The 27,793-nt window shown below is 39.6% G+C and overlaps 1 protein-coding gene across 3 annotated transcripts; it reads right to left on the reverse strand.

Moving 5' to 3' along the window:
- Positions 1-136: 136 nt before the first annotated feature.
- rad18 (RAD18 E3 ubiquitin protein ligase) lies at positions 137-27,793 on the reverse strand. Of its 3 annotated transcripts, XR_007112675.1 has the most exons (14): positions 27,644-27,793; positions 26,876-26,954; positions 25,908-25,969; positions 25,523-25,593; positions 21,004-21,434; positions 19,823-19,925; positions 17,466-17,653; positions 16,624-16,694; positions 15,562-15,622; positions 9,681-9,809; positions 8,535-8,661; positions 5,234-5,278; positions 3,261-3,517; positions 761-3,169 (listed from the first exon to the last, which is right to left on the reverse strand). XR_007112675.1 is itself a non-coding variant. In XM_047584069.1 (13 exons), the coding sequence occupies exons 1-13, from the start codon at positions 27,692-27,694 to the stop codon at positions 655-657; spliced, it is 1,509 nt and encodes a 502-aa protein (XP_047440025.1). In that variant the 5' UTR covers positions 27,695-27,793; the 3' UTR covers positions 137-654. The 3 variants fall into 3 exon arrangements, 2 of the variants coding, with proteins under 2 accessions (XP_047440025.1, XP_047440026.1); XM_047584069.1 differs by lacking the exons at positions 761-3,169; positions 3,261-3,517 and adding an exon at positions 137-745; XM_047584070.1 differs by having other exon boundaries at positions 761-3,517.

The following is a 27,793-nucleotide window of genomic DNA, read 5'->3' on the forward strand; positions in this document are numbered from 1 at the left end:
GTTGGCAAACAAACCGACATCCAGTGATTTGGTCGGGAACAAAGCGCATTTGCTGCTGATTTAATAGAAAAAAATCCAAAGGTTTAAATCTCTTCCCAGTAGAAAAATGTTGACAGGTCATGACTACACAGGCAGCTAAAGTCAGAAAATTATTTTATTATATAAAGTTGTATATACACAGTATAATAGTACAATACTGTTATTTGAAAAGTATTTAGAAACTAAACATTCCGCATGATGTTTGTTTCAAGTTTTATGCTGGACCTTATAATGCTCAACAGTGACACAAACCATGGGATTCTAAAAAACAAAAAATAACCAGAAAATGTGTTTTAAAAAAAAAATGATGAGCAGCAATAGAAAAATACTGGTACTGACTGGAAAACCAGCTGTAAGTAGAAAACCTGTTTAAATCCAACAGCGTGTTCTTGCGTGGACACTAAATCTCTATGACCCCACTGGAGAAAATATTGATTGAGTCCTTCTACTCCTCAGGAAAAGTAATGAAATGCTAAGACAACAAAATACCAAACAACTGAGTGAATATTGCAACTTCAGAAAATGAAGTACGACGTGTTTATGCGTCAAAGTCTGTCAGAAATGTATTGCTATTGAAAGCCGGGGTTGAGGCTCCCCTCTGCTCCCCTCCTTCTCTTATGATTTGCGCTGTCGCTTCGACGACGAAGATACGCCGTCTCCTCTGGAGCTCCTCGTTCGCTTTGGGACTGGGGTGCTCTCTGCGTCACTGTGAATAAATACATTCAGAAATAACCAGTTAAATGTTTTGTGAGTGAAAGATGGAAAATCTTTTAAAACCAAGACTGGGGTTGTAACAGTAGCAGACTTTGGTAAAATGGAAAATGAAAAAAAAAAAAGGAGCAAGAACAGTAAAGCACAAGTGTTTGAAGATTTGCTCTGTTTCACAGTGGGTCACTTTATCTCCATGTCACACAGCTCTGCACTAATCCTGCACGTTTAGTGGACACAAGCGGCTGATGAAGCGCCATGAAGACTCCCCTAAATCCATAATAACTGCATTAAGTTACATGGAAGTAGAAAAGATGGAAAATGAGCGCCGTTAAACTTGCTTTCCTCTCTTCTAGCAGCCAACAACAGACCAGAGTGTACATCTTGAGAAAACACATGACAAATTTAAGAGGGTGTGTAAAATCTTATCATCTAATCGCTTCTGAGATTAGGTAATTTTCTGGTCAGGCGCCTGCGAGCGTGATTACTTTAACCATTATCGTCTCAGTGTTTCAAGTCTAACAAGGCTTGCAAAGTAGTTACACACATGGTGAAAGAAATCCAGAGGCTAGCTTTCCTTCAGCTGCCTCTAAGTGACTAAGGGACCAGGAGTTCAAACCAAACCAAAGCCATTTTTACTTTGACCAATGAATGCAGAAAACAGCCGTTATGTTGTAGAGTTCATGATCTTACCAACCAGTGCTGCTAAAGATGGTTAAAATGGCTACATCCAGCTGTGTTTCATCATGATTTAAGTTTTTTTTGTTCTTTTACTGGCGCAGCCGGTGGCAGTCAGCCAGCCCATTGCTCTTTTTTCTTTTTTTTTTTATCTCTTCCACCCAGTGCACTTTATCACTTAGGTGAATTTCATCTTTAGTTTGGTACAATAAACTTATTTTTAGCCATAACCGATGTGCGGTCTCCTATCCTTTGTCCAGCCTTGAGCTGTGTTGTGACAGCAAATACATTGCAGCTGAATAAAAGGCTCCTCTCACACACCAGCAGAAAATGACTCTGTGAGGCCGGCTGAAAGGAAGAATGTATGCCACAGGTGGCTGTCAATCCAGCAAAGTGAAAAACCTGAAGAGCTGAAAAGAAAACTGGTTTCTAATCAGAATATTAAAATGAAATGGCTTCTCTTTGTGGAAGCACAGAGGTGAACATACACAAATATTAAATTAAAATGACCAGAAGCTGCACCGTAAAGCACAGACAGAACCGATATAATTAACCTGGATTAAATTAAGGTCTGTGAAATATGTTGCAGCGGATACTGCACAAGTTCAAAACTGTTGTTCATTAAAACACCGAGTACACAAAGAAATGAACTCTGTGACACATGAACGTTGCCTAAAGAGCAACGCAAAATCTATGCAGTAAATGATAAAATATACGTATTTAAAATATGTAAGAGGCAAATGAAATGCGTCTTCACTCACAGTGTTGTCAAACCAAATTCAACAGACTGAACATGATGTTTATTGTACCGTTATTATATTTCTTGTTTATTTTACGTGAACCTGCACATTTTTTAGTTACTTTCCGCTTTTCATACAGAAAGATTCCTTGCGGTCAGAGGAACACGTAATCAATACCTTATAAGCACTTTTCTCCAAATGGGTTGCCTTGTATCGCGGGCTTCAGAGTTCAGGCAGAGTTAAGTTACAGCCCCATTACTGAATCACCCTTGACATTAACTGGCAATAGCTCTGAGGCCTCTTCTTCTTCTTAAGGAATGTCCAGATAACATGGCTTAGAAACCAAAAGGGAGCCCTAAAACTCCTGTGACTTACACGTGGAATCACTTACGGCTTCCCGCGGGGGGCATTCTGCGGCTGATCGGGCTAAAGATGTAATGGACCTTCCAGCCAGACGTAAGGTGTACGACTCTTAATCATGACTGCATGGAGCGGGAAAACAAAATTCCAGTATTGGAATTTGGGGGGAAAATTCCACGTTTGGGTAGGAGAATGAGGTGTAGTGGATTGCTAGTCAACAGGCTACCAAGCTAAACGCTGTTTAGGTCCCGGTCAACATTTTGTACAGTCACAACTTAATCAGTGGTTTTTGTGGCTGAAGGTAAATCCTCGCCTGACGGAAGGAAATGTCTTTTCATGCTCTTTTCAAACACACACTTGGCTCCCATCCATCCATCGGATTGATGAGGCATCCCAAGGTCTAACACTACTGGTGTATTATGACCAAAGTGTTCCGTGGAGGGATAACATCAGGAGTGAAAAGTGACAGGTTTGGATTAAGCTTCAGGGCCATTCAGAAATAGATGAAGAGCAGAGTCTAGATTATCCACACCGCACCAGGTGAAAATGAATTCAGATGTTTTTGTTTCATCAGCAGCGCGACAGTAGAGCTTTCTGGGTGTAAAATGTCCTTGAACAAAAGCGTGTGTGTGTGTTTTGTTAAGCTGCAAAGTGAATGACAGGACTGTTAGGACAGCACCATTTCACAAAACAAAAAAATAGTTATGCTCAGTAACATGTCACGCATTAAAATACCTGACTGACTTAAGTTTGTTATTGCTACTCCTCCAACAGCGCTATCAGTTTTTGTCTGCAGGCAGAAGGCAGGGAGGGAGAAAAGATGCAATTCTGTGGAAGTGAAACAACACCACACTGGTGTTATGGGGGTATGTCTCAGCGTCCCAGTCCGTGGCTCGCAAGTGAATGAGCTCCGAGTCAGAGCAGTTATTTATGAAAGTCCTTTGGGGGGTGAAGTGCTGTGTGTGGCTGTCTCATTGCACTGTCATGCCCATCTGACATAGATGTCGACGGTAGCAGCCCAGGAAAAATAAAAATGAGAGGTACAGAAGAAAACGTGAAAATCAGAAAGCAGTCTTTGAAACACTATAAAAATGAAGACTGAGTGTTCAACACATTTGTCACAGCTGTAATTGGTTCAAAATGTGACACCATCACCTTTGGACAATAAGATTTGCTGACAGGACTAAGTGTTTGACAGCGTAATGGATACAAAAAAATATTGCCAGGGAGATCATCCAAAACAATATAATCACCGGAGGCTTTCTGACATAAATTACAAAAACAGCACACTTCTTGGCCAAAAAAAAAAAAAAAAAAAAAGGTTGGTGAGTGTAACTCAGAAAGCAGAGCTACCTGGCTGCCTCCGATAACGAGGCACTTTCCCACACCGGCTCTGCAGAAAGCACCACAGTACGTGGCCATGGAGGACACCAGAGACAACCTGCCCAACCCCAGACTGCGGGCAGAAGCACATTCATCATGTGCCTATCTACCGTGTGATATAATTCACCGCACTGAACAATGTTCTACAAGGACGTGGATCCTTGTTCAACAAGGGGCGTTTTTAGACACAGTACTTTTAGTTACATGTGTGGTGTACACAGGTTTTCTGCAAAGAGCCTAAAGCGTTGTGCTGGTAAACCTACATCACTTTGTATTTACACTGCCAACATGCTACAGGCGCTAGAGACTTCAATCCATATTTATTTTTGAAACCAATTTATACATTAAAAAATATTAAGTCTGAAAAAGGAATAAGGGCTTTATAATGGGGGCCTTTTTCCCATACTCATCCTAAAAGCTACCCCAATTAGGATCCCTACTAGGTACAGTAAAATGCTTCATGGACATTAGGGTCTTGTAATATTATTATAGTATTAAAATGATCCTAGAAATATTCATAGACACACCTACACTCAACACTTCACACAGTGTATAATACCTTAAAAGCTAAACTAAAATATAATTCATATCCTACAACAGCTAGCCGGTGCTTAAAAGGTGCCCGAACCAGTGCTTAAAGAATGGAAATCATACAAACTTTCATTTTGCATTTTGTGACGTGCCAGTTGAACAGAATGTTAATTTATTAAATACAAATACAACTAAGAAATAAATGAAAATATTTATAATTTAATAAGAAATAAAATTCACAACAAACTCATAATTATCAGAATATAAACAGTGGTGTGGGACTATCAAAGACGTACATTTCTCTCCTTTTTTTAAATAAATAAATAAAAAACGCTATGTGTCATCACATATTTAATCAAATTCAAGCTGTTTCCTCCCTTGCACAATACCGCCTTAGAGGGCTTGTTGCAGAGTCTGCATCTTTTGAGGTGAAGTACAAGCAAACCTTTGCCTGACCCTGAATTTCCACTGGACACGTCTGCGGTGTGGAGAAAAACCCACACGACGTCACGTGTAGTATGAAATTCAGTCGCACCGAACAATGCAACAATGAAATCTGCACAGCTTTTTGGTCTGGTTATTACCGTTTGTATCAGCTCTGGTGCCATTATGGCACCGAGTATCAGTACCCATCCTTAGATACCAGTAGTGGAAATGACAGTGAGAAAGCACCAACATCCAGTCTACACATCTCCATAAACTGGCATTTTAACAGTCATGAAAGAGGATGTAACATATAGAAAAAATATCTTTTTTTTTTTCTAGTCAATCACACTACTAAAAAATTCACTTACTCAAGGCTTATGACAGGCTCTGGACCAAAGATGTCTGAAAGAGAACTGTAAGGGATGAAAGAGGGAGAGGAGACAAAGAGAGAACACATGAGTTAAACCGATACTTGCTGTTTTCCGTAGACAAAGTTTCAACTCTTTTCACTGTATCACACTCACTCAAACATAATTTTTAAACTCGTGGAAAGGCTATTGACAATCACGGCAAAGTGTCAAAAAACAATACAACGCAGGATGTTACTTCAAAATGAGGGAAAATCTAAAATCATTTTTCTACACACCAAAATTGATCCTCAGTCTTCTGCCTGACTTGAAACAGAAGAGTGAGGTGACCTCAGGCAAACACAAGACAGACTACGGATATATAAAAAATACATTTGTCCTCTTCGCCCCTCATGCTGCACATCAGGTAGGTCTCCGAGTTTGCCTTTATAACGTATGCGTGGCTGTACTTCTTGAGATCACTCACAGCCTACATAACAGGTTGCTGTGCTAAATCAATTTGGCCCGTGTGCCATAGTTCTGGTCTCATCTCTCAGGTGCATGCTTCTGTGTACGGTCAAAATAAAATGCTTGCAAGCCACTGATAACTAAATCAATCTGTTGTCACATGCACCATGGTCGATCTGCCACCATATCTATGTGACCTATGAGGCTGTTGAGATTCATCTTGCACAAACAGATAGGTGTGTGCCATGAGTTCTTCCGTTACTATCCCCTCCATAAAACAAGGTTAACAAGCTATTGTTCTCTAGCAACCTTAGCCACTTGTGTTTGTTCTTGTGCGATGGTGGTTTGAACCTCTGGACTTTCTGACTATATTTGCATTTGAAAGGGATTTTAAACAACAACAGCGTGAGAGGGAGAGATCTGTTAAAAAAAAAAAAAAAAAGAAAGAAGCATTATTCCACTCATTTGTTCGATGGCTTTAAAAAGGACGATAAATTGGTCCATTGTGATTAGTAACACCCTCTCATCCAGTAAAAGCAGTGCACCAATGGAAAAATGAACTGAAACTAGCAGGCTCAATAGGCTGTACCTGTGTGGTCGCAATTTCCTCCACTTCGAGTAGTGACTGTGTCGTGAATTTTTAATTAACATTGTATCAAACTGTGGTGGGTAACATTGAAGCCTCACAGCAAGAAGTTTCTAGGTTTTACCGGTTACAGAAACTGAATGAATGAATGTATCAAACAGCCTGTCTGTAACTCGTTTCTCTCATTACCCATTTAGACTCTTAACTGAGTTGAAATTGTAATTGCTGAGTCATATGGATGAATGGCACAGTGAATCAAGCGGGAACCGTCTCTGTTTGGCTTGGGGGTTCTTAAAGGATTTGTTGAGAATGGAAGCATTAAATGACTGTCGCAACTGGGAGAGATTGGGTTTTCCACTTGAGAGAGGACGCAGCTTGAGTTTGACTCAACATATGCTGTTGCAAACCATAAGCCGACACTGGGTATTTCCCCATGGAGATGACAGACGCCACTACATCGCACAGTATTTTTCAGCGCAAGATATGTCACCGTCGTATTTCTGCAGATGTTAAGTACATATGGTAGAAATTAAGTATGCCAAGTGAAAAGAACAATTGTTGGTTATTTGTAAGAAAATACATCATGGATGCACAGCCATTTTCAAGGTGAAAGGGTTTCTCAACAAGTACAAATAACACGCACAGCAACAGGTTGAAGTATGGGAAGCATCAAGCTTGCTGGAATAGAACTGAACAAGTTGCAAATGAGGTTGGATGTTCCACTGGCAATAATTTTCCCGATTAACTTGTGATGCCCGGGGGAAATGGACACAGGTGTGCTGAAATAACTTAATTTCCCTCAACAAATTTCAACCTTTAAAGCTACATCAGACCTGCAGGGCTTCTTCTCCTTAAAGATGAATAATATTGTCGAGCACCAAATGTACTAGATCATTTCAAGGTAAGCAATGTTGACTTTGTTCTAAGGGTAAATGCAATTTACCTGCATTCTGAACACAGTGAACAGACTGTGCACACTATTATTTGTAACAGTGTGCACTGTTATTTGTAAGTAATGAAATTACATTTATGTCCCGACACCAGCAACATATTTGCAGTGGTTGCTATGGCAGCACTGTGGCCCCAGTAGCCCCTTTAGCTATGCTAGTGAAGCAGCTTTCAATTGTCTTGTTGCTGTGGATTCTTTTCAGCTTGGTGTGCGCCAGCAGAATAATTAGTTTGCCTTTAGTTTGTCTGTCTGCTGATGGCCGCATGTGTCCTATAGGTTTCCACCACCAACAAAATCTTCAGCACCTCCATCTCTCTGAACTTGCAGCAGAAACAATTCAAATATGGTTTGGACCAAGTCTGCAAAAGCAGCATTTTAATTCAGACTTTCTAAAAATCAATTTGAGTGCAATCTGGTATGTGATATGCGCTGGTACTCGGAACAATACCTAAATATGATGTTCAATGTATCTTTCAGCCAGAGCTCAAAAGAAACAAATCTCACTAATGAATTCCACTGGGTTTTTTTCCCAATTCCCTCTTCACATTTACTTATATTTCATATTTGACTCTGGTAATTTGGACAAAATACTTCAAGGGCAGAGGGAATAGAGTGTTGGGATTTTGGTTTCAGCCAGAGCCTCTGACCAACTAACTTTAAATGACAGTCTTGCCTGATTCCTGCAGCATCCTGTTGGAAGTGCACACAAGAGGCTATCAGTGTCCTTTTAAATGGCAAATGGTTTCAAACAAAGGAGCTTGACTGGTTCCCCAGACGCAGCACTTAGGCTTTATTTAGAGACAGCCGGTTATAATCGCTCTATAGATTTATACCCGAAGATATAATTGAGCTCAGACCGAAGACAATTTCAGGCTGCAAACCTGATTGGAAAAAAACAGGAGAATGAACATGAAACAGCAAATTAACTGTTTTACTAACAAGTTTAGGACTGGTCTGTGAATCTGGGGGTTCTGAGTAAAAGAAAAAAGACAAATTGACAAAAGTCTTGTGTTTGAATTCATGATAATGTATCCACTGAACAGAATACATGCCTTCAGCAACCGAATTACAAATTTGCATCTTTAAATAATGCACTGTGTGGGATTTTAATACTGAAACTAAACTGTCACAGATTATGGATGATTTATGAATAATAAAATACAACAGCGTTGTGCTTAAAGTGTTTTTCTGAGTGCTTATAGACTACGCCATCAATATCCCCACTGTGAGTAAGATTATCTTATCTTGTGATGAGGTTTATGGGAAAAAAAAAAAAAAAACACTTTGAGCGTTTACATCTACTGTAAGTTTTCCGTTACCTGCTGACGGACACATCGCTGTAGGTGGGGCTGGATGGCAAGTCAATCCCTCTTGCAGACAGCTCATTGTCACTTTCTCCATCTTCTATCTTTATCACTAAGGAGCTCTTTGATTCTGCAGATTTATCTGAAGGAGGCAAAAATATATATCATCATGTCAGACATCCACTAGAGAAATGAACTGTCAAAAAAAAAAAAAAAAAAAAAATGTGCATAAAATAAAAGCAACAGAGCGTCCCTTGGAGAGTGGAATGTTTTATGTTTTCATACTTTCATACTAAGCTTTTATTTAATAAATCAAAAAAAAAAATCAATCATCAATCATACATCAATAATTTTTATTTTCTTGTAGATTACACAAATGCAAAGCCAGACAGTGGTCTGGTCCATATTTTTAGATGTTAAACTTAATCAGTATGCTATAGCTGACACCATGTCTCACATTATGACCAATAAATAAATATATATAAGTTCTTATACAACCAGTGTTGTTTTATCCCTACTATTAAGAACACATTACTTTTACCTCTATAAATTATATTTTAACTAATTAATACCAGACCTTATTTTCTTATTGAGAAGCATATAGGATAAACCAGCTTTATATGTAATTCTTCTGCCTTTATCTGTACTGTAGGACTTACTGCCGCCTGAAACTGCTGCTGAAATGAAGAGACACAGTGCTGAACAGGTACAGTACTGTTAGTAGAGAGGAGCTGAATGACCTCAGGGTTACTAAAATGGAGCCAAATACGATACAAAGCCTTTAGCTTAGTGCTCAGTGGTTCTATAAAAGATACCGAGAGACCCACCCTCATGTAAACAGGCTGTGACACACACATGGCACTGATGGAAAAAACCTCCCTCAGAAGCATGTTCTAAGTGTAGTTTCTAATCCATATTACGCTCTGCAGCATCTGATGTAATGTCACTTCCATTATCGGGGCAATTATAATGTAATTTTCTTACTTATTGCCCAATAAATTATCGCCTGCTGATTCGTTATGAGGCACTTCTGCTACATGCCGCATGTGAAATAACGTTTGCTTGGACACATTTTCTTCAACACGTTCTTCTTTGACGTTCCATGAATGGCTTTCCAGTTTCTGTTTTACTACTTGGGAAGAGTAATTAACGGTGAAGCACCTGCAGAGTGTGTTTTTTGTTCGTCACTCTTCTCCGCGTCTTCCTGTTTAATGCGACTCTGCCTGTTTGTCTCGAAGCGTCCCCGGACCTGGGCAATTAATCTGGAAAAGTCACTGCTGTTCTGCTTCCCTGCGGGCAAAATAACATGTGGAAGAGGTTAAAAAGACAGAAAGTTTAATGGGCAAGATGCTAAAACCTTAAGCGACAACTAATCAATCTGCTACAATCTATTGATTACTTGGCAGTGAGATTATTCCTAAATGCAGTGAACCTAACAGTTGCCAATACTACAAAGTTGAATAGATTGTTTTAAAGTAGTGAGAGCCAAAGTGCTAACAAAGACAGCTCAAAGGGAAGAAACACAAGTATGGATTTGTGTTTCCTTTAGACAGATAGCCAATTTAACCATTAACATATTAGGTCAGTCCAACACATACTTATTTTTAGAAAGTTCCAAACCTTGAGAGGCTGAAGAGGGTTTTTTATGTTTAAATTAAGATGTCACAGATGCAGCTACCGTGGAGGAGGCCAAACATCACTAAAATCCCATTATGCAAACGGAGGCGAGCAAAAGAAGAAGCCAAAAACATAAATAATTGAATCGCTTTCACAGAAACCCAGAGCATCTGAAAACCTTCCTTTCATTTGACCATCAAATTCTAATCAGTTCATCCTCGGATCCAACACAACGTTTGTGCCAAATTTGAAAATAAATGAAGACTTTCCCAAAACACTGATTAATCACAAGAATGAGAAAAATGAAGGAGAAAAACGAGCTTGACACTCCGGGTATGAGTGGCTCCCGTCAGGTCGCAGATTATGCTGTCCACGTTGCAGGACACAAAGAGGAGAGCTGCATTTGTCCCCACAGCCGTCCAGCTCCTGAACCCTGACCCTCCCTGCTCTGCCATCACACTGACGCTCTGTCCCTCAATGGACAGTTTTCCTCTCTGAAACTAGACCGCATGTAGCACTTTGGAGCTGAGAGCTTTGTCAGTCAGGAACAATCATGGTGGATAATGGGCCCTGTGTCTTTGCATTTTGCACATTTGTTGTCCTGTGCGTCCATGTTGTTGCTCTCTGTGCCTTTTTAACGGCCCATCAGGGATTAATATATTTTTTTACGCTTTGAATTTCAATTGTCCTCTGATGACCAAAATCAAATCAGTTCGTCAAAAGGGGCTTTATGCCCAAACACCCATTAACATGGGTGTAATGTAAATATCCACATCAGCAGTTCACTCGTAAGCAGGTTCGTGTTTGCGGATTTTAAACAGAGACAGTAATGAAATGCTGAAACAAATAAGACTTGTGCACATTTAAGGTAATCTGGCATAGGCATAAGATGATGACCTTTATGTTTTTACTAACTACCCTGATTTAGAAAATGCCCAATATAAAATGTGTGATCAAAAAGGATTTCGCTCACTTAAATACCAAACTGTGTGTTGTTGTAGCTTTTTTTTTTTTTTTTTTTTTTTTTACTCGGACCAGTAATTTGATTAGTGTTGAGACAGACAGACTGACACATGAATTTGTGCGTTAGGTGGCATCTAACGCACAAATTTAATTTGACACACAAGGGATGCAGCAGCACTTCTAAACTCAATTTCACAATCAGCTCCATGAGACAGCTAAATGCATATCAGCCTGGTTACAAAAAAGAAAACAATTCCAGTTGTCTAAATCTATTTGTTTTCCCATTAAGTAAAATTTCATTAATGCACCTTAACTATCCAATACGTCTCTCACCTCTCTGTGACCTTCTATTAGTGTATGGGGTTTGGAACACATAAACATATTTGACTTCTTGCTGTCCAACAACAGAAATTAAAAAAAAAAAACAACTATTTATTTCAGTTGAAAAATAAGTGAATTATTGAGAACTAACTTACTGCAGAAAACAGAGCATGTTTTGCATAGGGATGCGTATCATTTGGATTTGGTAGAGTCTGGTTCTTAGTTTTACTTCTTAAACATTCACACATGCATTTCACTTTAAATGTTTTGATAATCTGCATGTTTTTAAACAGCTCAAACTATCCTTAAACAGTGAACACAATTCGCAGGTTAATTCTTAATGAGAATAATCTTTACGTTCTGTCGTATCCAAAAGATTCTAACTGAGCTTTACCTCAACCTGATACAAAAACAAGTCCCGCTTTATGTGTCTTAATAATATGATATAACTTATAATATACAAGTTGAGAAGCAAATAAGTAGAATCAAAAACTATTTTTATGTGGTTCCTTAGGAATAAACTTTTTGGAACCATTACCAAATTGAAACTGATTTTCATGCCCAACCCCAGTTAACCCCTAACTATCAGTGGATACGTCGCAGCCTGATGTGTTTATGTGTTTATGAGGCATCCACTTTTTCTCTCTCAGCAACAGCTGTGATTGGTCTGAAATGCACTTCTTCATCAAAGTCACGGAGTAGTTGGACAAGAACAGATGAAATCACCCTCTTTCTGCCCCTCACACCATCCATTCCAACTTCTTCTCTCTTGTCCACATTGCTGCGTGATTTCTCTAAAATAACTCTTCAACATTATCTACAACATGAGTGGTTCAGTTGCAGACGTGAGGCTGTACGAAGGCTCTGCGTAGGTGCCAAAGCTGTCGTCACAGTCTCTGCGTCAACTTAACGTAGAAGCAGAAACCACTTAGCGTATGCTCCGTGTTGATTCGTTAAGGGACTGAACCAAGCTTTACTCTGCTCACAACCTTTTCAGTGGGTAAGCATATTAATATATCAGACTCCTAAGATCTCTTCTTACCAAGCACAGATTCTAGTTTTCCAGCCACTGACTGTATTAACACATCGTCTTAATAGGAATAGATTGCAAGCTCCCAGTGTGTTGGCTGTGTACATGTGTATGTGCTGCATTTCACCACCTTGGCTGTTCAGAAAGTCACCATTCCCCATGCTGGCAGGGTGAGTCATCCACATCCTTCTCTGATAAATCAAGAGGTTATCACAGCAGTGCAGCTATTTATAGAATCCACCTCCTGTGCCTCGCCTCCATTTTTCAAAGACTTTTAAAGTTAGCTCTGGAGAATTATTTCCAACATCGCGTTTCATCTAGTCCAACCGTATCAACAAGACATCAAATAGTGCCCTCTAATGCTCCCGTTTCACTTGACCTCTACACTAAAGAAGGATCACACAGATCAGGTCGAGGTTTCTGTCTGTCTGTCTCCCGCTGTGATCATCTATGTGCTCATAGGCAATGGAAAAATCAAGTCTTGCACAGCCAAGTAAAAACCTAGCCCAGCTCATGGTCTCTGACATTTCCATTCCTTTCTGCTAAATTACTCACTGCAGACACAGCTATTCTGCTTGTTTCTGTTTCTTGTTGATGAAGTAAAATGAGGCGAGCTCCAAATGAACCAGGCCTCCAGATTGATTAAAACAAAAGTGAGATCAGCGCTGTGTGATACACAAACTACGCAAACTGCTAATGATCGTGCAGAAGACGGAAATAGATCATTTTGTGAATACTGCTACTCTACTTCTTACCACGCAAACACTACTCAACTCGGACTGCAGTCAGCGTCACATATTTTCCGTGACGGATTAGCTCCTAACCAAGAATGATGTCTGCACAAGTGTGTCTTGACCTCGATGCCGACATGAAAGTGAATCCACTGACTTAGCCAAAAGCCTGGGCTATGCTTTAGAAAACTGTCATCACAGTGCATCTGATCTTTCAGCATATCATAATGTATTTCAGAGCCAGGACCTCTGAAACATTTACAGCTTGGGCTTGTACACAACAAGGTTCAACAAAGTTTGACATGTTAAATTATCACATCTTGAAATCACCTCAGCTACCGTGAGGAAAAATGAACACACATTAACCTAGAAAGAACATTTAATATTTCATCGTGTTTGTTGAACTTCCATTACTGCCTCTGATGAGTCACAAGGGAGACATACACAATAATAAGAAGGTGATCATAATGTTATGTCTGATTGGTGTTTAGTTATGGTTTAATTGAAAAGTACTATAGATAGACTGAAGTTTTCAATTAACTTTTATTCTGTGCGCAACTGATTTTTTTAACAAAGTTGTTTAGTCTTGAAGTTGGTTTTGTAAGAAATATTTATCTTTGAGGGTCATTTAATGGAGAATGCCTTTAGCACTGAGATGTACTGTTTAAAGTGAAAGCCTGCTTTTCCTAAATGACACATGGACATTGCCATTGCCAAAACTGCACTCTCTCCCTTTCACAAGGATTTGGTAGAGGATCGCTACTACAAATTATTTTTTTCTGCAAGATTTACTGGCAGAAGCTGCTGGAGATGCTAAGGACGCTGCGGACCGTGCAGCCCATACATGGCCCTAACCCACTAGCATTGTGTAATTTTTATCATGAGGAGATTTTTTTTTTTTTTATCAGGGAGAAAAAGCAGTATCGGCTCCAGCCATCAGCTCAGAAAAATCGGCAGCACCCATCAGCCATCAGTCAAGGCTGATGTAAAAAAAATAAAAATTGGTATCGGCCCTAAAAAATCCATATCCTTGATCTCTAGTACCTACATAGCAAAACAGAGAGAATAATCACCCTAAAGTGTTTTCCAGTGTTATTCTTTTCAGGGGCTGTGAAATATATGCCACAGTAAAAGCAAGCGAAGAGACATACAATTTCAGTGAATGTAAAATTGCTCTTTTCAACAACAGCAAAAAAGTCCTATTTGGAGACGAGTGGTGCGCCGACAACATTTTCATTTTTTTTTTTTTGCTTCGTGCTTTCATGGAACTTGTATTTTGCTCCATTTTTTGCCCCACAAAAACAGGATTTTTGCCACTGAAGATTTTTGTTTTTCCCTCTCAGTAAACGTATGGCATCCACCACACAAACTTTATTTAATCAGCAAAGATTACTTTCGTTAAATATGTAAACTAAAATAAATCACGTTAAAGAGAACATACGGTAATCATGAATTCTGTGGTATCCGTCAATACCAGGTCTATGCGCAAAAATTAGAGAAATGAGACAATTTGAAGTTTTACTGACTTTAAGATAAAGCACTTTTTGTTGCTGTGTATATTGATGAATTACAGGATCTATATTTTGATATTTTAAAAGGGTTAATATGGTTTTGTACTATTGGATTATATTGGTTAAAGAAATCTTACCACTTGTTAAGTCTTTACAACTGATTCAAATGGACCATGTGAGAGAGCTAGGGTCATGCAGGGCTATTATATTATTATACATTATATACAGTGACAATGCAGACCCCTACCCAGAGCCTAGCGCCATAGTGTCCTTGACATGCACCTCCCCAGAAATGTAACTATGCGCCATGGCACAGAGTGCAAGAGCCGTGATTGGTCCACTTGGTAGTCACCTGTTTCTGCTTTAGCATTCTGCAATTTCCTAATTGATTGTTTTGGATCAATAAAGAATTGGTCTGAGATACAGACATCTGTATAGAGCCTTTCACACATTGCACATAAAATCCTGTGTTCTTCTGGGTCGTCGCAGGTCTTTTTTAGGCAGTTTCAAAGGCCGACCCGGCATTTCTTCCTGTGTCAAATGACCCGGCAATCGAACCGGGATTTTAGCAGCTCGGAGACAACAACAGTAACATTCGACTCCCTGACGTCCAGTGCACTTAAATGTGTAATGATGACGTTGTCAACACAATGATGTATGAGAGGGAAGCAAAAAAAAAAAAAAAACGCAGCTCTAACAGCGGGAGGTCAGACCCGGGACTGCTGGCAGTGTGAAAGCACACCAAGGCAGGTCAATCTGGGTTAAAAAATCCCACGACAATGTGGGATTTTCAGTTTGAACGCAGTATATGATTCATGTTTGGTAAACATGCAAGAAGTAGAAAGTGAAATATAAAATAAATCACTTACTGTAATTTGAATGCATCTCATCAATCTCCTTCTCAGACTGATTCTTTGAGAACACCAAGACCTACAAGAGGATTAATTAGGAAAAAATAAATAAATAAAACATGACTACAATATCTATAAGACCAACCTGCTAACTTTACAGCAATGTAATGGAGCAGACAAAAGATGACAAGAAAGGGAAATCAGATGGAAGTTTCTGCAATTTAAATAAACAAATGAGGTCTTTTGGAGGATTTTGATTTTAAACAAAGGCGATGAGTAGGTCAGCTTTTCAAAATTAAAACTTTCTTTTAACAGAATACTTTTAACTGATTTTAGACTTTCACAATAAAAGCTCTTGTAAAGAAAGAAGGTTTCTGTGCACTGAAATGCTACAGGCCTTCTGAAGTGTAGCAGATACAGATGCATTAACAGCATAAGGCAGTTCTGGTGTCAACTTGACTTTAATCAGATAAAATTTGATTTAAAAAAAAAAAATAATCTGAACTTGTGCAACCTCTATTGTGCCACCATGACTGTGACAGTGACTTAAAGACTAAACCTGTGAGGTTTATCATTATCAGACAGAATTAATAATTTTTAATTATGGTTCAGTCTGTCAGCGTGGACTCACTTCACAGGGCTCATTATTTCCATTTCCTCTTGCATTCACAATCTGAATGCTATTCAAAGGAGGATGCATTTGTATTTACTGCCAGTGTGGACTGGTGATGGAGACTTTCTCATAGCAAATAATAACGCATTCGCAGTCCTCTCCTCACAGTTACCTTTCAAAACCTGGATCTGCACAATTCACACAAATCACCTGGTTGAGACGAGCTTTACAGTCCAACTTCTCCTGCCCACTAAATGTTTGTGGCAAAAACTTGTCTGTAACTGATCCATTGGAGGCTAATACTTTTCCCTCTGCAGTTGAAACACAGTCCATTAAGAAATCCAAATGGCGTGTGACTAAACTAATATTCTTAAAAAGATCAGTAAGTGGCTTTTAAAAATGTCCGAAAGCTGAATATTTTGGAAGAAAAATAATATGGTTCAAACTCATATACAGTGAGTACGTACAGGTTTGGATTTTCCGTGCAGCTGAGTTTTGAGCTTCTCATTGGCCTCCACTTCTTTGGCAATATCTTCAGCTGTTGACAGAGGAAAGAGAAATCTTTATTAAACCTGATATCACAAATATTGCCCAATGTGCCGAGTGGCTTGTGCAATCAAACACACACAAGGCTTTGACCGGTAAAGGTTGCTGTGCTAAATTCAGACATTCAAGGACGGCAAAGAAAAACACAACCAGTGAGATGAAACGTGTCAACATTCTTGCCTGATATAAAAAAGGGACTCATATCAGAGCATTATAATCTTTTAAGTTAATGAATTCTTAATTACTGTAGGAATCTGCTTGTGCAATTTTCCTGCTCATCTCTGGGTTTGTGGTGTATGTTTTAATACGTGCATTGTGTTTTGGTGTGTGTTATATTATCTCTAGGTGTTGCAATGTATAATGAAAAGAACGCAAGCGTCATTACAGATCTTATGAAGTCCTTCAGGGCTGCGTGTCGGACACCTTTCTAATACCGAATATTTCTGTAACGTTCAAAAAAACGATTCTCATTCACCCTCCTCATGCCGCCATCAGTCATCTTGAACGTCAACTCACTTCTTCATTTGTCACACACCTATTTGACACCCCTTTCATGTGCACAGCGCAACACTGAATGTCTTCCTGGAGAAATCACTGCAATCATCCCTGTTTTTAAGCAAGGCTGCATTGCTATGACAGTTCCTCATCTTTCAGCTTTCTTGCAGATTTAAATTATTTATGTAACATTTACATACACTAAAATACTCTGCCTTCACAATTCAAATGAATTCATTTTAGGTAACCGCAGACCAAAAACACGTACCTGACTTTGGGTTCAGTGAGTCACATTGGGCATTGTACAAGTGCACAAACTCTTGGTGCCTCTTGATCATCTGGTCTCGTGAACCTCGCACAGACAGGTGACATTCCTTCAGCCTCCTCTTCAGCTCCTGCACTGAAAGAAGGTTGTACACCAGCTTCCCCATTGGTTGCCTCCTCGTGCCAAGAGAGCTGAAAAGACATGCCGACCGTTTATCCTCAGTCATCACCTTATGCACATTACACAGAAATGCGCCAGGTGCATGTCTGCGTTCAGCTGAAATAAAGATCTAAGACATCACAGGACATCATGAGCAGGCGACAGAAGATGAAATGTGAACCTAATCAATAGAACCACACAGGCTAAATATATGACAAAATGTAATTAAGGAATGGTTAGACAAAGACAGAATATTAAAACCGCGGCAATTCATCACTATGACATAAAGGTCCAGTCCAAATTAAGCATTTTGCACAGCTACAGAAACGTGACTAATCATAACAGACCCACATAATTGATACACCGGTCATAAATCACCAACAAAAAAAAAATAGTTTCAAAGGCCATTCAAGCGGATCAGTCTCTTAAATCATGCCAGACACCTCGTCTTCAGCAAGATACGTAGCCAGGTTGATGGCAGAAGCAATTGTATAATTGCAGTAATTCTGCCATTTCAAGCAAACAAAAGCTGATTAACGCTAAGTGGATGGCTTCAGAGTACACATGCTGAAGTTTCAAAGATTAAATAAATCATCACACTCGCCTGACTTCACCCTGAAAATACACGAGAGCTTTGCGCAGCAAGTACAATCGATCCAAAAAAGGGGAGAGAACAGATGGTACAAAATTCTAACGGTGGTGCATTTTGCACAGACTTCTAGTTAAATAACATTTGCGCATAAAATGTGGCTCCTTGAGGCAGCAAGAACAAAGTTTGGTTTCTGCACGCTTTTTGTGGCCAAAAGACATTTGACATAAATCTACATTGTGACTGTGTTTGAGCCCGTCTGCATCAGTTTCTCCATATAACAAAGAAACGTTTAGAGTGGAACTAGATTATATATATATATACACACACACACACACACACACACACACACACACACACACACACACACACACTTGATGATCTTTACACATTTTACCTGCCTATTTTTTGTTTTTTAAAAACATTTATTTTATTCCAGTGGAAAACTGGGTTATATTTGTTGTGCTTATACGTTACAAATGTGAACGACAAACTGCAATCAACTATCCAAGTTCAGTAGTCATGGGCAAATGAAAAACACATTATCGGATATTATTTTAACCCCTTTTTGGAACCACGCATAAGTGAGCCAAAATAAATATTGTTTTGAAGCGGCTTTAAGCGAACCCAGTGACTAGTGTTGGTGTAAAGCGCTTGCTGTGAACAGCCATCGGTGATCGAGTACAATAACACTGAATCCATGTTTAATTTGCACGCTTCTAATTGAAGTTCCAAAGGAGTTTTCGGTTGATGAGCGAATCCAAACTGTAACACACAGGGGTCAACATGTTGCTGCACACTGGTAGTGCCAGCTGACTAAGGTCCACAGCATAATAGCGAAGGCTCCATAAAGACTCCAAAGGCAGACACAAGTCACAGCTCCTGTGATTTAAAGACATTACCAAAAGAGGCTTGCATGTGAGTTTGGGTACTAGTACTAGCAGCTCTGCTTTCTCTACACTCAGGGGAATGGTAACGTGACCTTTTCAAATGGCAGTCTGTTGTGTTTTCCATCTCTGTGGGCGCAGGTCACCCGGAGCATCACCGACCTCGATCTGCCACATTTTCCTTTTTTTTTTTTTTTGTTTATTTCCTTTCTACATGCGTCACGTACAGCTACCCCACTACTGCACCCTTATAGAGTGATTGTGCAGGTGAGAGTCAATCCACATGCAGGACTGTTACATGCACTATAAATTATGAATTGGTCAAGACAAGCTTACTCCATCATGTCCGAGTGGAATTTCGGCAAAAGTTTCAGTCGCCATTGTTGAAAATGACGCAGGAAGTAGAGACAGAAATTAACCCGACTAGCAAAAAAAATAAATAAATACACAGTGCCAACTAGCATTTTAACAGAGCGAGTCAGGCTGAGGAAAGAGCCTCAACACAGACACACACACAAAAACTGTTTAAGAATTGGCCTCGTGTGGGCCCGTCTGTGTAACAACTCTCAGTCTAACACAAAGTGTGATCCTTCTCTCATCATTTTAGTTTATACAACACAGAAATCTATTGAGACCCCCCCCACACCTCTCTGCAGAACATCACAGCTTCGTCAAACAACAACAGAGAGCTTTCGTGGAAGTGATTAGTTAAGTGGGTGTTTTACCTCCTCCTCAGGCTTTCTTTCTTCTCTCCTCTGGTAAGACACGCATCTAGATGCTTGTTGATAAAGGACTCCAAGACACTTACAGAACACACAGGGCACTCCACTGCAAAAACAAATAAATGAATAAGAATAATTCAAGTCAGACATAAAGTTATTAGCTTCTTAAGCTGCGGTTTTGTTGTGAAAGGCAATACATTTCACACTTCATTATAGCAGCACAATGCCTATGTTTAGAATTCAAATCCAACTCATTTAAAAGTCAAACAGTCTTTTTGTTTGTTTGTGTAGTTTAGTCCCACTCATTTCCATTAATTATTATACATCTTAGTAATGGTATACTATTACGAAAAAAAAAAAAATACAAAAAGAACATTTTCTGATTAGTTCCCACTTAGTAAAATCTTCTTTGTCACACGACAAAACAAAGTAGCAATGGAATTTCCAAACTAAGGAAATTGAGAATTTCTAAATGTCAAACATCCAGGAACTCTGCTGCCTTCTATGGGCTCTGGGAAATGGAAAACTTTTCTCTTTTATTAAATGCTACATTTCTGGAAATTGTGGACGTCGTGTCCTTCCGATTGAGGAGGAGAGGAACCATCTGGCTTATTATCAATGCACAGCTTAAAAGCCTGCATCTGTGAAGGCACGAGGGCGCATCGGCGCACATGGCACAGTTAACTTGCGCGGAGAATGTGCGAGGGCACCATTAATGGTATGCAATTTAGAACATACAGGTTTTCGAGCAGCATCCGCTACCATCCAGACATTTTAACGAAAGGCCTTGCTTATTTCAATATCACACAGCACTCCACATGTACAGCAACAGACTACAGGTAAAACACGACCCTGCAGTCAAGATCTGTCTCCCATTTCAGAATTAAAATATTAATAACAATGCATTTTTTGTACTAGTTATTGTACGGTTTAACCGACCTTCAAACTCTCCATTCTGTTTTTGTTTACTTTTAACAAAGTGTTCCAACAGTTTTTGGTTGTACATAGACATTTCTTTCCTGTTTGATGAAGCACTTTAAGAGGCATTAAACTAATCTGACAATGATGGAACATAATGTATGAGCCTTTTGATTAAATTCTGTAGCCTGGTGACTGTGAATAAATGAGACTAGGCGCTGGTGGGTGATGCATTGCTCTAAACGCTAGGCGTAAAACGTGTTCACCTTTTATTGTGGGCTTCACGTCTTGAGGCGGTGACGAGGAATGCGGCCTTTCTGTCCCAGTGCCATCACTGTGTGAGGCTGTGTCTTCTCGCTTGACTGTCGCCAAACCCCGGGTAGGTACGTCCTCCACATCCATCGGCTCTTCCTTCACAACTACCGCAAGCTGAGCTTTTTCTGAATGTAGGTCAGCGGCATTTGCATTCTGCGTCTGTGCGGTCGGCCTTTTCCTCGTCATAACGGAGTGCGTGTCAGGACAATCTTGCTGCTTTTTTATACTGGGAGGCGTTTTGGGCTTCTTTTGGAAAAAGGCACTCAGAACGGAACCGTTACACTTCAGGCCACCCGCTCTGGGAGTTTTGCATTTGACAGCTGAAGAAGGCGTCTTCGGCGAAATTGGAGGAGAGTCAAAGTTTGCTTTTGACAACTGTTGCCTGAAATAAGAAGAAATATAAAAGTGCACGTGAATGAAAACGTTTGTAGTTTATGATTTAGACCACCATGCCCTATTGGAGCAGACTAGACTGTGACAAAACAACTAATTATTCACCTCAAAAAAACAACAACAACAAAAAAAAATATGAACAGTGGCACAAAATTAATCTTCTCAGTATTGAAATATATTACAGAGGATCAACTGAATGCCCCATTTAAATAAAACTTTGATTTTGTGCTGGTAAATGGTGCTGACGTTAAAATGAGCCCTTTGCCGCTAAACCGCACCTGCTCAATTATCCCTTTTCTACTGAGCTGGTGAAAGGAGACACTTTGGCCACAGTCTTGGAAATGTGGAAAGCAAACAAATTGCAGCTGGACCATTACTTGGCAATAAAACGGAACCAATGAGGTGTGTGATGCTCTGCTTTCCATATTTAAAACTTATTTGTGCTTACTGTCCACGCAAGAGTGGATTTATGCACAGTCACACAGACCCGGCCACCCACACCAAAGTGGCTTTACACAAATGTGATGTGGACAGTGTCTCCTCCCCCCAACAGAGATCTTACAGAAATATGCTCTCTCATTACAATTCACCTGTAACGCTGCATTCACTCAGGTGTGACGACACTAAAATGAGAAGTTAAAAAATAAAAAATGGTGTGTGAAAACTAAAAACACCTGTGGGGGATAGAAAAAATCTGGTTTAATATATTTTCCTCGAGCTGCGCACCTGTCTTCTTTTAATGGTGAGCTCAACGTTATTCAATACAACCTGTATAACGCAAGTGCTATCTGCTCATGGTTTCTGCCTCATTTGAGAAAGAACAGGATCACTTTAGAATGTTAAATGGTTCTAAATATAATGGTTCCAAATATATCGCCGTTGCCATAGAGAAACGACTTAAATTAGTAACCAACTACTACATCATAGTTACTTTGGGACACACATATATTCCAATTTGATGACTCAGGCTGCTGTAAAACTGTTTTTTCTCTAAGTGAATTTGTGTTTTGTGAGTGTCTTCTGGGAGTAACCATTTATGCACCTTTGATCAGTTTCCTCAAATGATGTTCACCAGTACCGTCTAGAGCCATAAAGACTGGGAAGATAGTTGATATATTACTAACTGCAACCACACCGATCAGGCATAACATTAAAACTACCTTCCTAATATCAAGGAGTGTCATTGCTATGGGGTGGGGGTGTCTGGTCTGGTCTGGTCTAGGTGGGTGCTACATGCTTAAGTAACATCCCCATGAATATCAGGTCCAAATGTTTCCCAGCAGAATACTGAATTGTCACAAGAAGATTAATTTTATTTATACTTCTCCTGTCAGTGGTCATAATGTTCTGCCTGGTCGGTGCATCTTTTCTTGACATCCTTTTATGGTTCACCATTCAATATAAATGGGGGAGAAAAATACTTCTGCATGCTATGTACAGTCTCAGTGGAGATCATGACCTGCAGTAACCAAAGCAGCCAAAAGTGAGTCAGTACCATCCATTTAAATTCCAGGCCCTAATTTAATTTAGAAAATGTTCAATCTAATTGATTTCCACAAAACCTTTTATAATTAGCATCAGCTTTTAAAGTGCAAGAGCAACTTCTCCTGGGAAACTTTTGGACACTCTGGCATTGATTCATGTGGATGTGACGTGTAGCACCCACACAGACCAGACACCCCCACCCCATAGTGATGACACTCCATGATGTCAGCAGCCATCCCCAGCAGGATGCAGCCTGACGCAGACACACACACACAAAAACACTTTAGGAACAACTGAAAAATATGAAGAACAGCTCAAGGTGTTGACCTGATCTCTGTTGTACAGTTATGGTGTAATAGAAAAGTACTACAATAGATGATACAGCTATTCAGAAATATGATTACATACTACAATTACACGCTACATTTCCACAATAGAAAAACACATCATGTCCGTGATGATCAAATACACACTCACTTGCCAAAACATTAAGAAAAACTTGTGAAAACAAAGGCATTATATCATAACAGTCCTGGTTTAAAACTCCACGCATGACTGTTAGCACGTTCAGGTCATGTTTATGTTGAAACACTATGAAACGGGAGGTGATCTAACTGCTGAAGATGTGTTTCTGTCGTTTAACCTAGCCAACTCTCTAAAATGGGATTGTCAAAATAATCGGAACACAACTGAATCAACAGCTCTCTCGGACATCTTAAATAAACTCATCAAGAAAAGATTTAGTTAGATTTAGTGCGACCTTTAAATCAGAATACTTCTGTTTTCACTGGTGAACCTAATGAACCGGGGAGTGAGTGTACTGAGTAGCAGCGTACCTGACATATCAATGCACCAGAGTAAACACATGAGAGGTAAGGTAACTGGTTACTGTGGCACTGTGTGCACGGCCCTGCGACAGCAGCTAATGCAGTGCTAGAAAAGTACGCCTCAGGTTTGATGGCAGCAAATTAGGACCATCAGCTGCATGACGCAGCGCTGTCACAGTGAGAACTGTGGGTGGCCTGTGAAGCATGGAAATGCCCCAACCACATCGGCAGGTGTTTTAAATATTCTTGTCTAAAATGACAAACCTGCAAGCTGTCCACATGAACGGTCTTTTAAAACGGTGTATTTGTGTCACAGCAAAGGAAATTATCCCAAACTAAACTGCATGGCCGAGACAGAGTCCCTATCAAAGAATCACATTTTTCAGACGCTCAGTTCAAGACGACAGGAAATTAAAAAGTGGACGAAGGAGAAGCTGCGTGATCCACTCATTCAACAACAGTGATGACAATCAAAAAGGTCTACAGTTTGAAGGGAGACCTTTAAGGGTGTTGATAATATTGACGTGACTGATGCAAGGGACAAAACATTGCGGCTGATAAGAGCATTCAGACATTCTACTGACGTCAGCACGGACACTGGAGAAACAATTCTGAGTATTTAAGTGTAGTATAGTGCATCTTTCAGTGACAATGACTCACGTTCAACTGTTTTGCAAAACTTGTCTGGTAACAGATCATTATCCATAAGGCAAAGCAAAAACACATCAGCAGAGCAGAGAGGGGCCTGTTCCGTTATGTTTTTGTTTGACCACTTCCAAGTTAAAAGAGAAATAAGACAGATGGGGATACAGAGCAGAGGCCAACTGGTGAGTGAAGGTTTCAAAACCCAAAACTAAAGGAATAGATCACCTCAAAGCCTGGGGTGACCCATTGAACCTCTTATATTTTAATATATTTCTCTTCGCAAAATAATTCCAAATGGGTTCGCTCAAGTGACTTGACCGAAAGAATGTGGGGTGAGCTGTGCCCATGTGGCCAGTGTTACTAATAACAGACAATCTGTTTGCAGGCGGCGTTATTCCAACATTGTGTCAAATGTCACGGACAAACTCAAATTCAAAGAAGCAAGAAATTTCCTTTGGCCCAGCCCGGGACATTGCTCCCATGTCTACATCCTGCTGTAATGAAAACATATCAGCCCTAAAGCCACAAAACAGAAAGGTAGGAGCAACGCAAGCAGACCCCGAAGGACCTCAGCTGATGAAAACAAAATCCCCGTTTTATTTACAGAAAATCTGCAAATCAGACATGGATTACTGGGGGGGCAATTATAAGCATTTCTCCTACGCAGGCTTTATTGAAGTATACTGAAATAGGGCCTCTGAGGGACATATTGTAATGTTCATAGTAATCATCTTTCTCCTCGGGTCTTAGAAGCATGAGGTAAAAACTAATTGGAGATGTGTTCAGGAGGAGCATTGGCCCTTGTGGTAAACAGGTTTTAAATGGATTGTGGTGGTAAATCTTACATCCTGGTCTGCTATTGTTCTTTCTCTTTTACTTGACCTATTTCACCATTGGAGGAAGTACAAAGAAAGTAGAAAGCAGTAGCAAAATTAATTGCTTATGTTCTTGTTCCCTGACTTGTGCGCAAAACGCCATGATACATTCTGTTAGAACAGTTCACAAAGCTATGTTTGCTGAATATTTCATTTGCATCGAAACCTTGACTGTGCAGGAAAAGTCTGAACACGTATGAGAACCAGGACAGTTCACTAGGCGTTTGTCACAGGACATGTGTTACCTTGCAGCCTGAAAGTTTACGACCAACTCATCCAGCAAACGGTTGTTCCTTAGATCTTGTTCTGTCATTTGCTGAAAGAAAAATAAAACAGATACTGCTTGAAGAATTCCTGGCTCTGGGGTTACAACTAATTAGAAATTATTTGATATCAGTTAATCATTTTGTGTGTAACAGGTCAACCACAGTTATTCAGTTTTCAACAGCGTGACATTTAGAAAATGGGGAAATCCTAACATTAAACTAGAAGCAGACAGATTCACTTGACATATGGTTTTAAAGATTAATTAATTGTCAAATTGTCATCCCCACTGGGATAAAGAGCTTAAAGATTAAAAAAAAACAACCTGGGAGTAGAATTACACATTCAAGTCATGCTCATACTTACTGCATTGCAAACAGGACACTGCAGCTTATAGGAGAGAAATTTTCGGATGCACAGGGAGCAAACTGCAAAATGAAATGCAAACAGGATTTATTTAATATTTACTCGGCTAGCCAACAGGTGTATAGACATGTTCTTTTTCATCAAAGTTACTTTAAAAGAGGATCTGTTGTGCTAAGTCTACAAACACAAAACTATAACACTGACTCAAATCTAACTCTATGTGAAACTTAAACAGGGAAAGCATGTAAGTGATGCAATGAAAAGAGACAACGCCAAGGCAGAATGTGGTTACTGTTCTCTTGCCCCGTGGTGATAATGATACCAATCCTCAGACGGTTATATAACTAAATAAGAAAGAAATTCTCATAATGTGGGTAATACAGTTATGAGCAATATTCTATGTTTTTCTCAGCTGTCAAAGTGCTTCTGGCTATTTGCAGATATTTTTGTCTGCTTGCACTTGTGCACAGCTCCCTGCAGTTTGAAAACATTAAACTGAATGGTCTTTTCTTTAAAAGGAATTCCATCTGTTTGTGTTTTTTTTTCCCTTTCTTTTACTTTTCAAATGATCTCAAAGTTCAAATTTGCTTATTTGTAAGCCAATCAATGCATCTGCCTTCAAGAACACCAATGATTTGCATTTGTTGGGGCTCCCTGAAAGGACCCTAGAGTCATAGCAGTAGGAAAACAGATGTCAAAGGGGGAAATATGGAGTGAAACTAAGTGGAATTAAGATATGTATGACTATAGTATGCTGACCTTTAACCTTTTAATTCCACCGGGATCTCTTTAAGGATCTTCCCTTGTCATTATTAATGACTCTTACAGCCTGTGGGGTGTTTCTAGGTTCTGAAAAGGGACATACCTGAGACAGTTTAAGAACCAATGGCATCACATGCACAAGGTTTTGACAAATGAGAAAAGTTGGCATTGAAGTAACTATGAAAGCTGCTCTACTTGTTACTTACAATTGTGTGAGCATTTAGTCATCATTGAGATATTAAGGAAGTCAAAGCAGATAGGACACCGGAGCAAGGCATCGACATTCTGTAGACGTGAAAAAACACAGTGGATTAAAATGTGTATTAAAAAAATCCTTCTTCATTTTAATAAAATTAAATTAGCATGAGATGTAACAATTCTAGCCATGAATAACAACTTGTTCTTGGTGGAACTAACTGCTTATATTGGTTATTTCCATGGTCATTCATCAATAACGCCATACTCTCCAACAACATTGGGACAAACAGATCACACGAATAACTTCTAAATTCATTTGAAGATTTTATATTTGTATTCATTTGATAATTGCACGTAATCGCTTGTCATGTTACGCCTATACAGCCTCCCCAAATGCGTCACCTCGTTTGACCTCAAGTAAGGCGTGTTTAAATAACTGTTTTGGCAGGCTAGCATCAGTTAGCGGGTTAGCATAATATCATATGTTATAGGTGGATTTGTTTAACCTACTTTAAGCGTTAAGTAACGTTGAGCAGAACGGTAGAGATTCAGTTTGACACAGCCGGTGTGCTATGATCAACTATGATCAAAACTAAGATGAACTACAAGTTAAAGCACAAACATGTTTCTTGTTGTGTGGCTATCAGCTTAGCTCCTGTTACATCAGCGTAGCATTAGCAGCTGGGGTATTCCTTCAGCTAAAGCCTAGTAACGTGAGTATGTCAACAAACAGATTGGACCGTACAGGCTGCAAAACACAAACATCTGCAACTTACTTTAAGACACGATAGTCCAGGAGGAAAATCCTCTTCTATTTGAAAGGCCATGTCTAGTAAACGAAGAGTCGATCTTGGAGGAACAACAGTACTTTACGTTTCAGTGTCCCGCTCTAACAGAGGGAGCCTACGTCTACGTCTGACGTCATT

The sequence above is a fragment of the Mugil cephalus genome, chromosome 4 (genome assembly GCF_022458985.1).
Source record: "Mugil cephalus isolate CIBA_MC_2020 chromosome 4, CIBA_Mcephalus_1.1, whole genome shotgun sequence".
Lineage (NCBI taxonomy): Eukaryota > Metazoa > Chordata > Actinopteri > Mugiliformes > Mugilidae > Mugil > Mugil cephalus.

Bases quoted from the DNA above. Each gene is read 5' to 3' on its own strand.
- rad18 (XM_047584069.1), bottom strand. From the start codon at position 27,694: ATGGCCTTTCAAATAGAAGAGGATTTTCCTCCTGGACTATCGTGTCTT. The intron at 26,955-27,643 runs GTAAGTTGCAGA...TCACGTCTACAG, and splicing joins CTGGACTATCGTGTCTTAAA to AATGTCGATGCCTTGCTCCG. The intron at 25,594-25,907 runs GTAAGTATGAGC...TTTTTCTTTCAG, and splicing joins AGTGTCCTGTTTGCAATGCA to CAAATGACAGAACAAGATCT.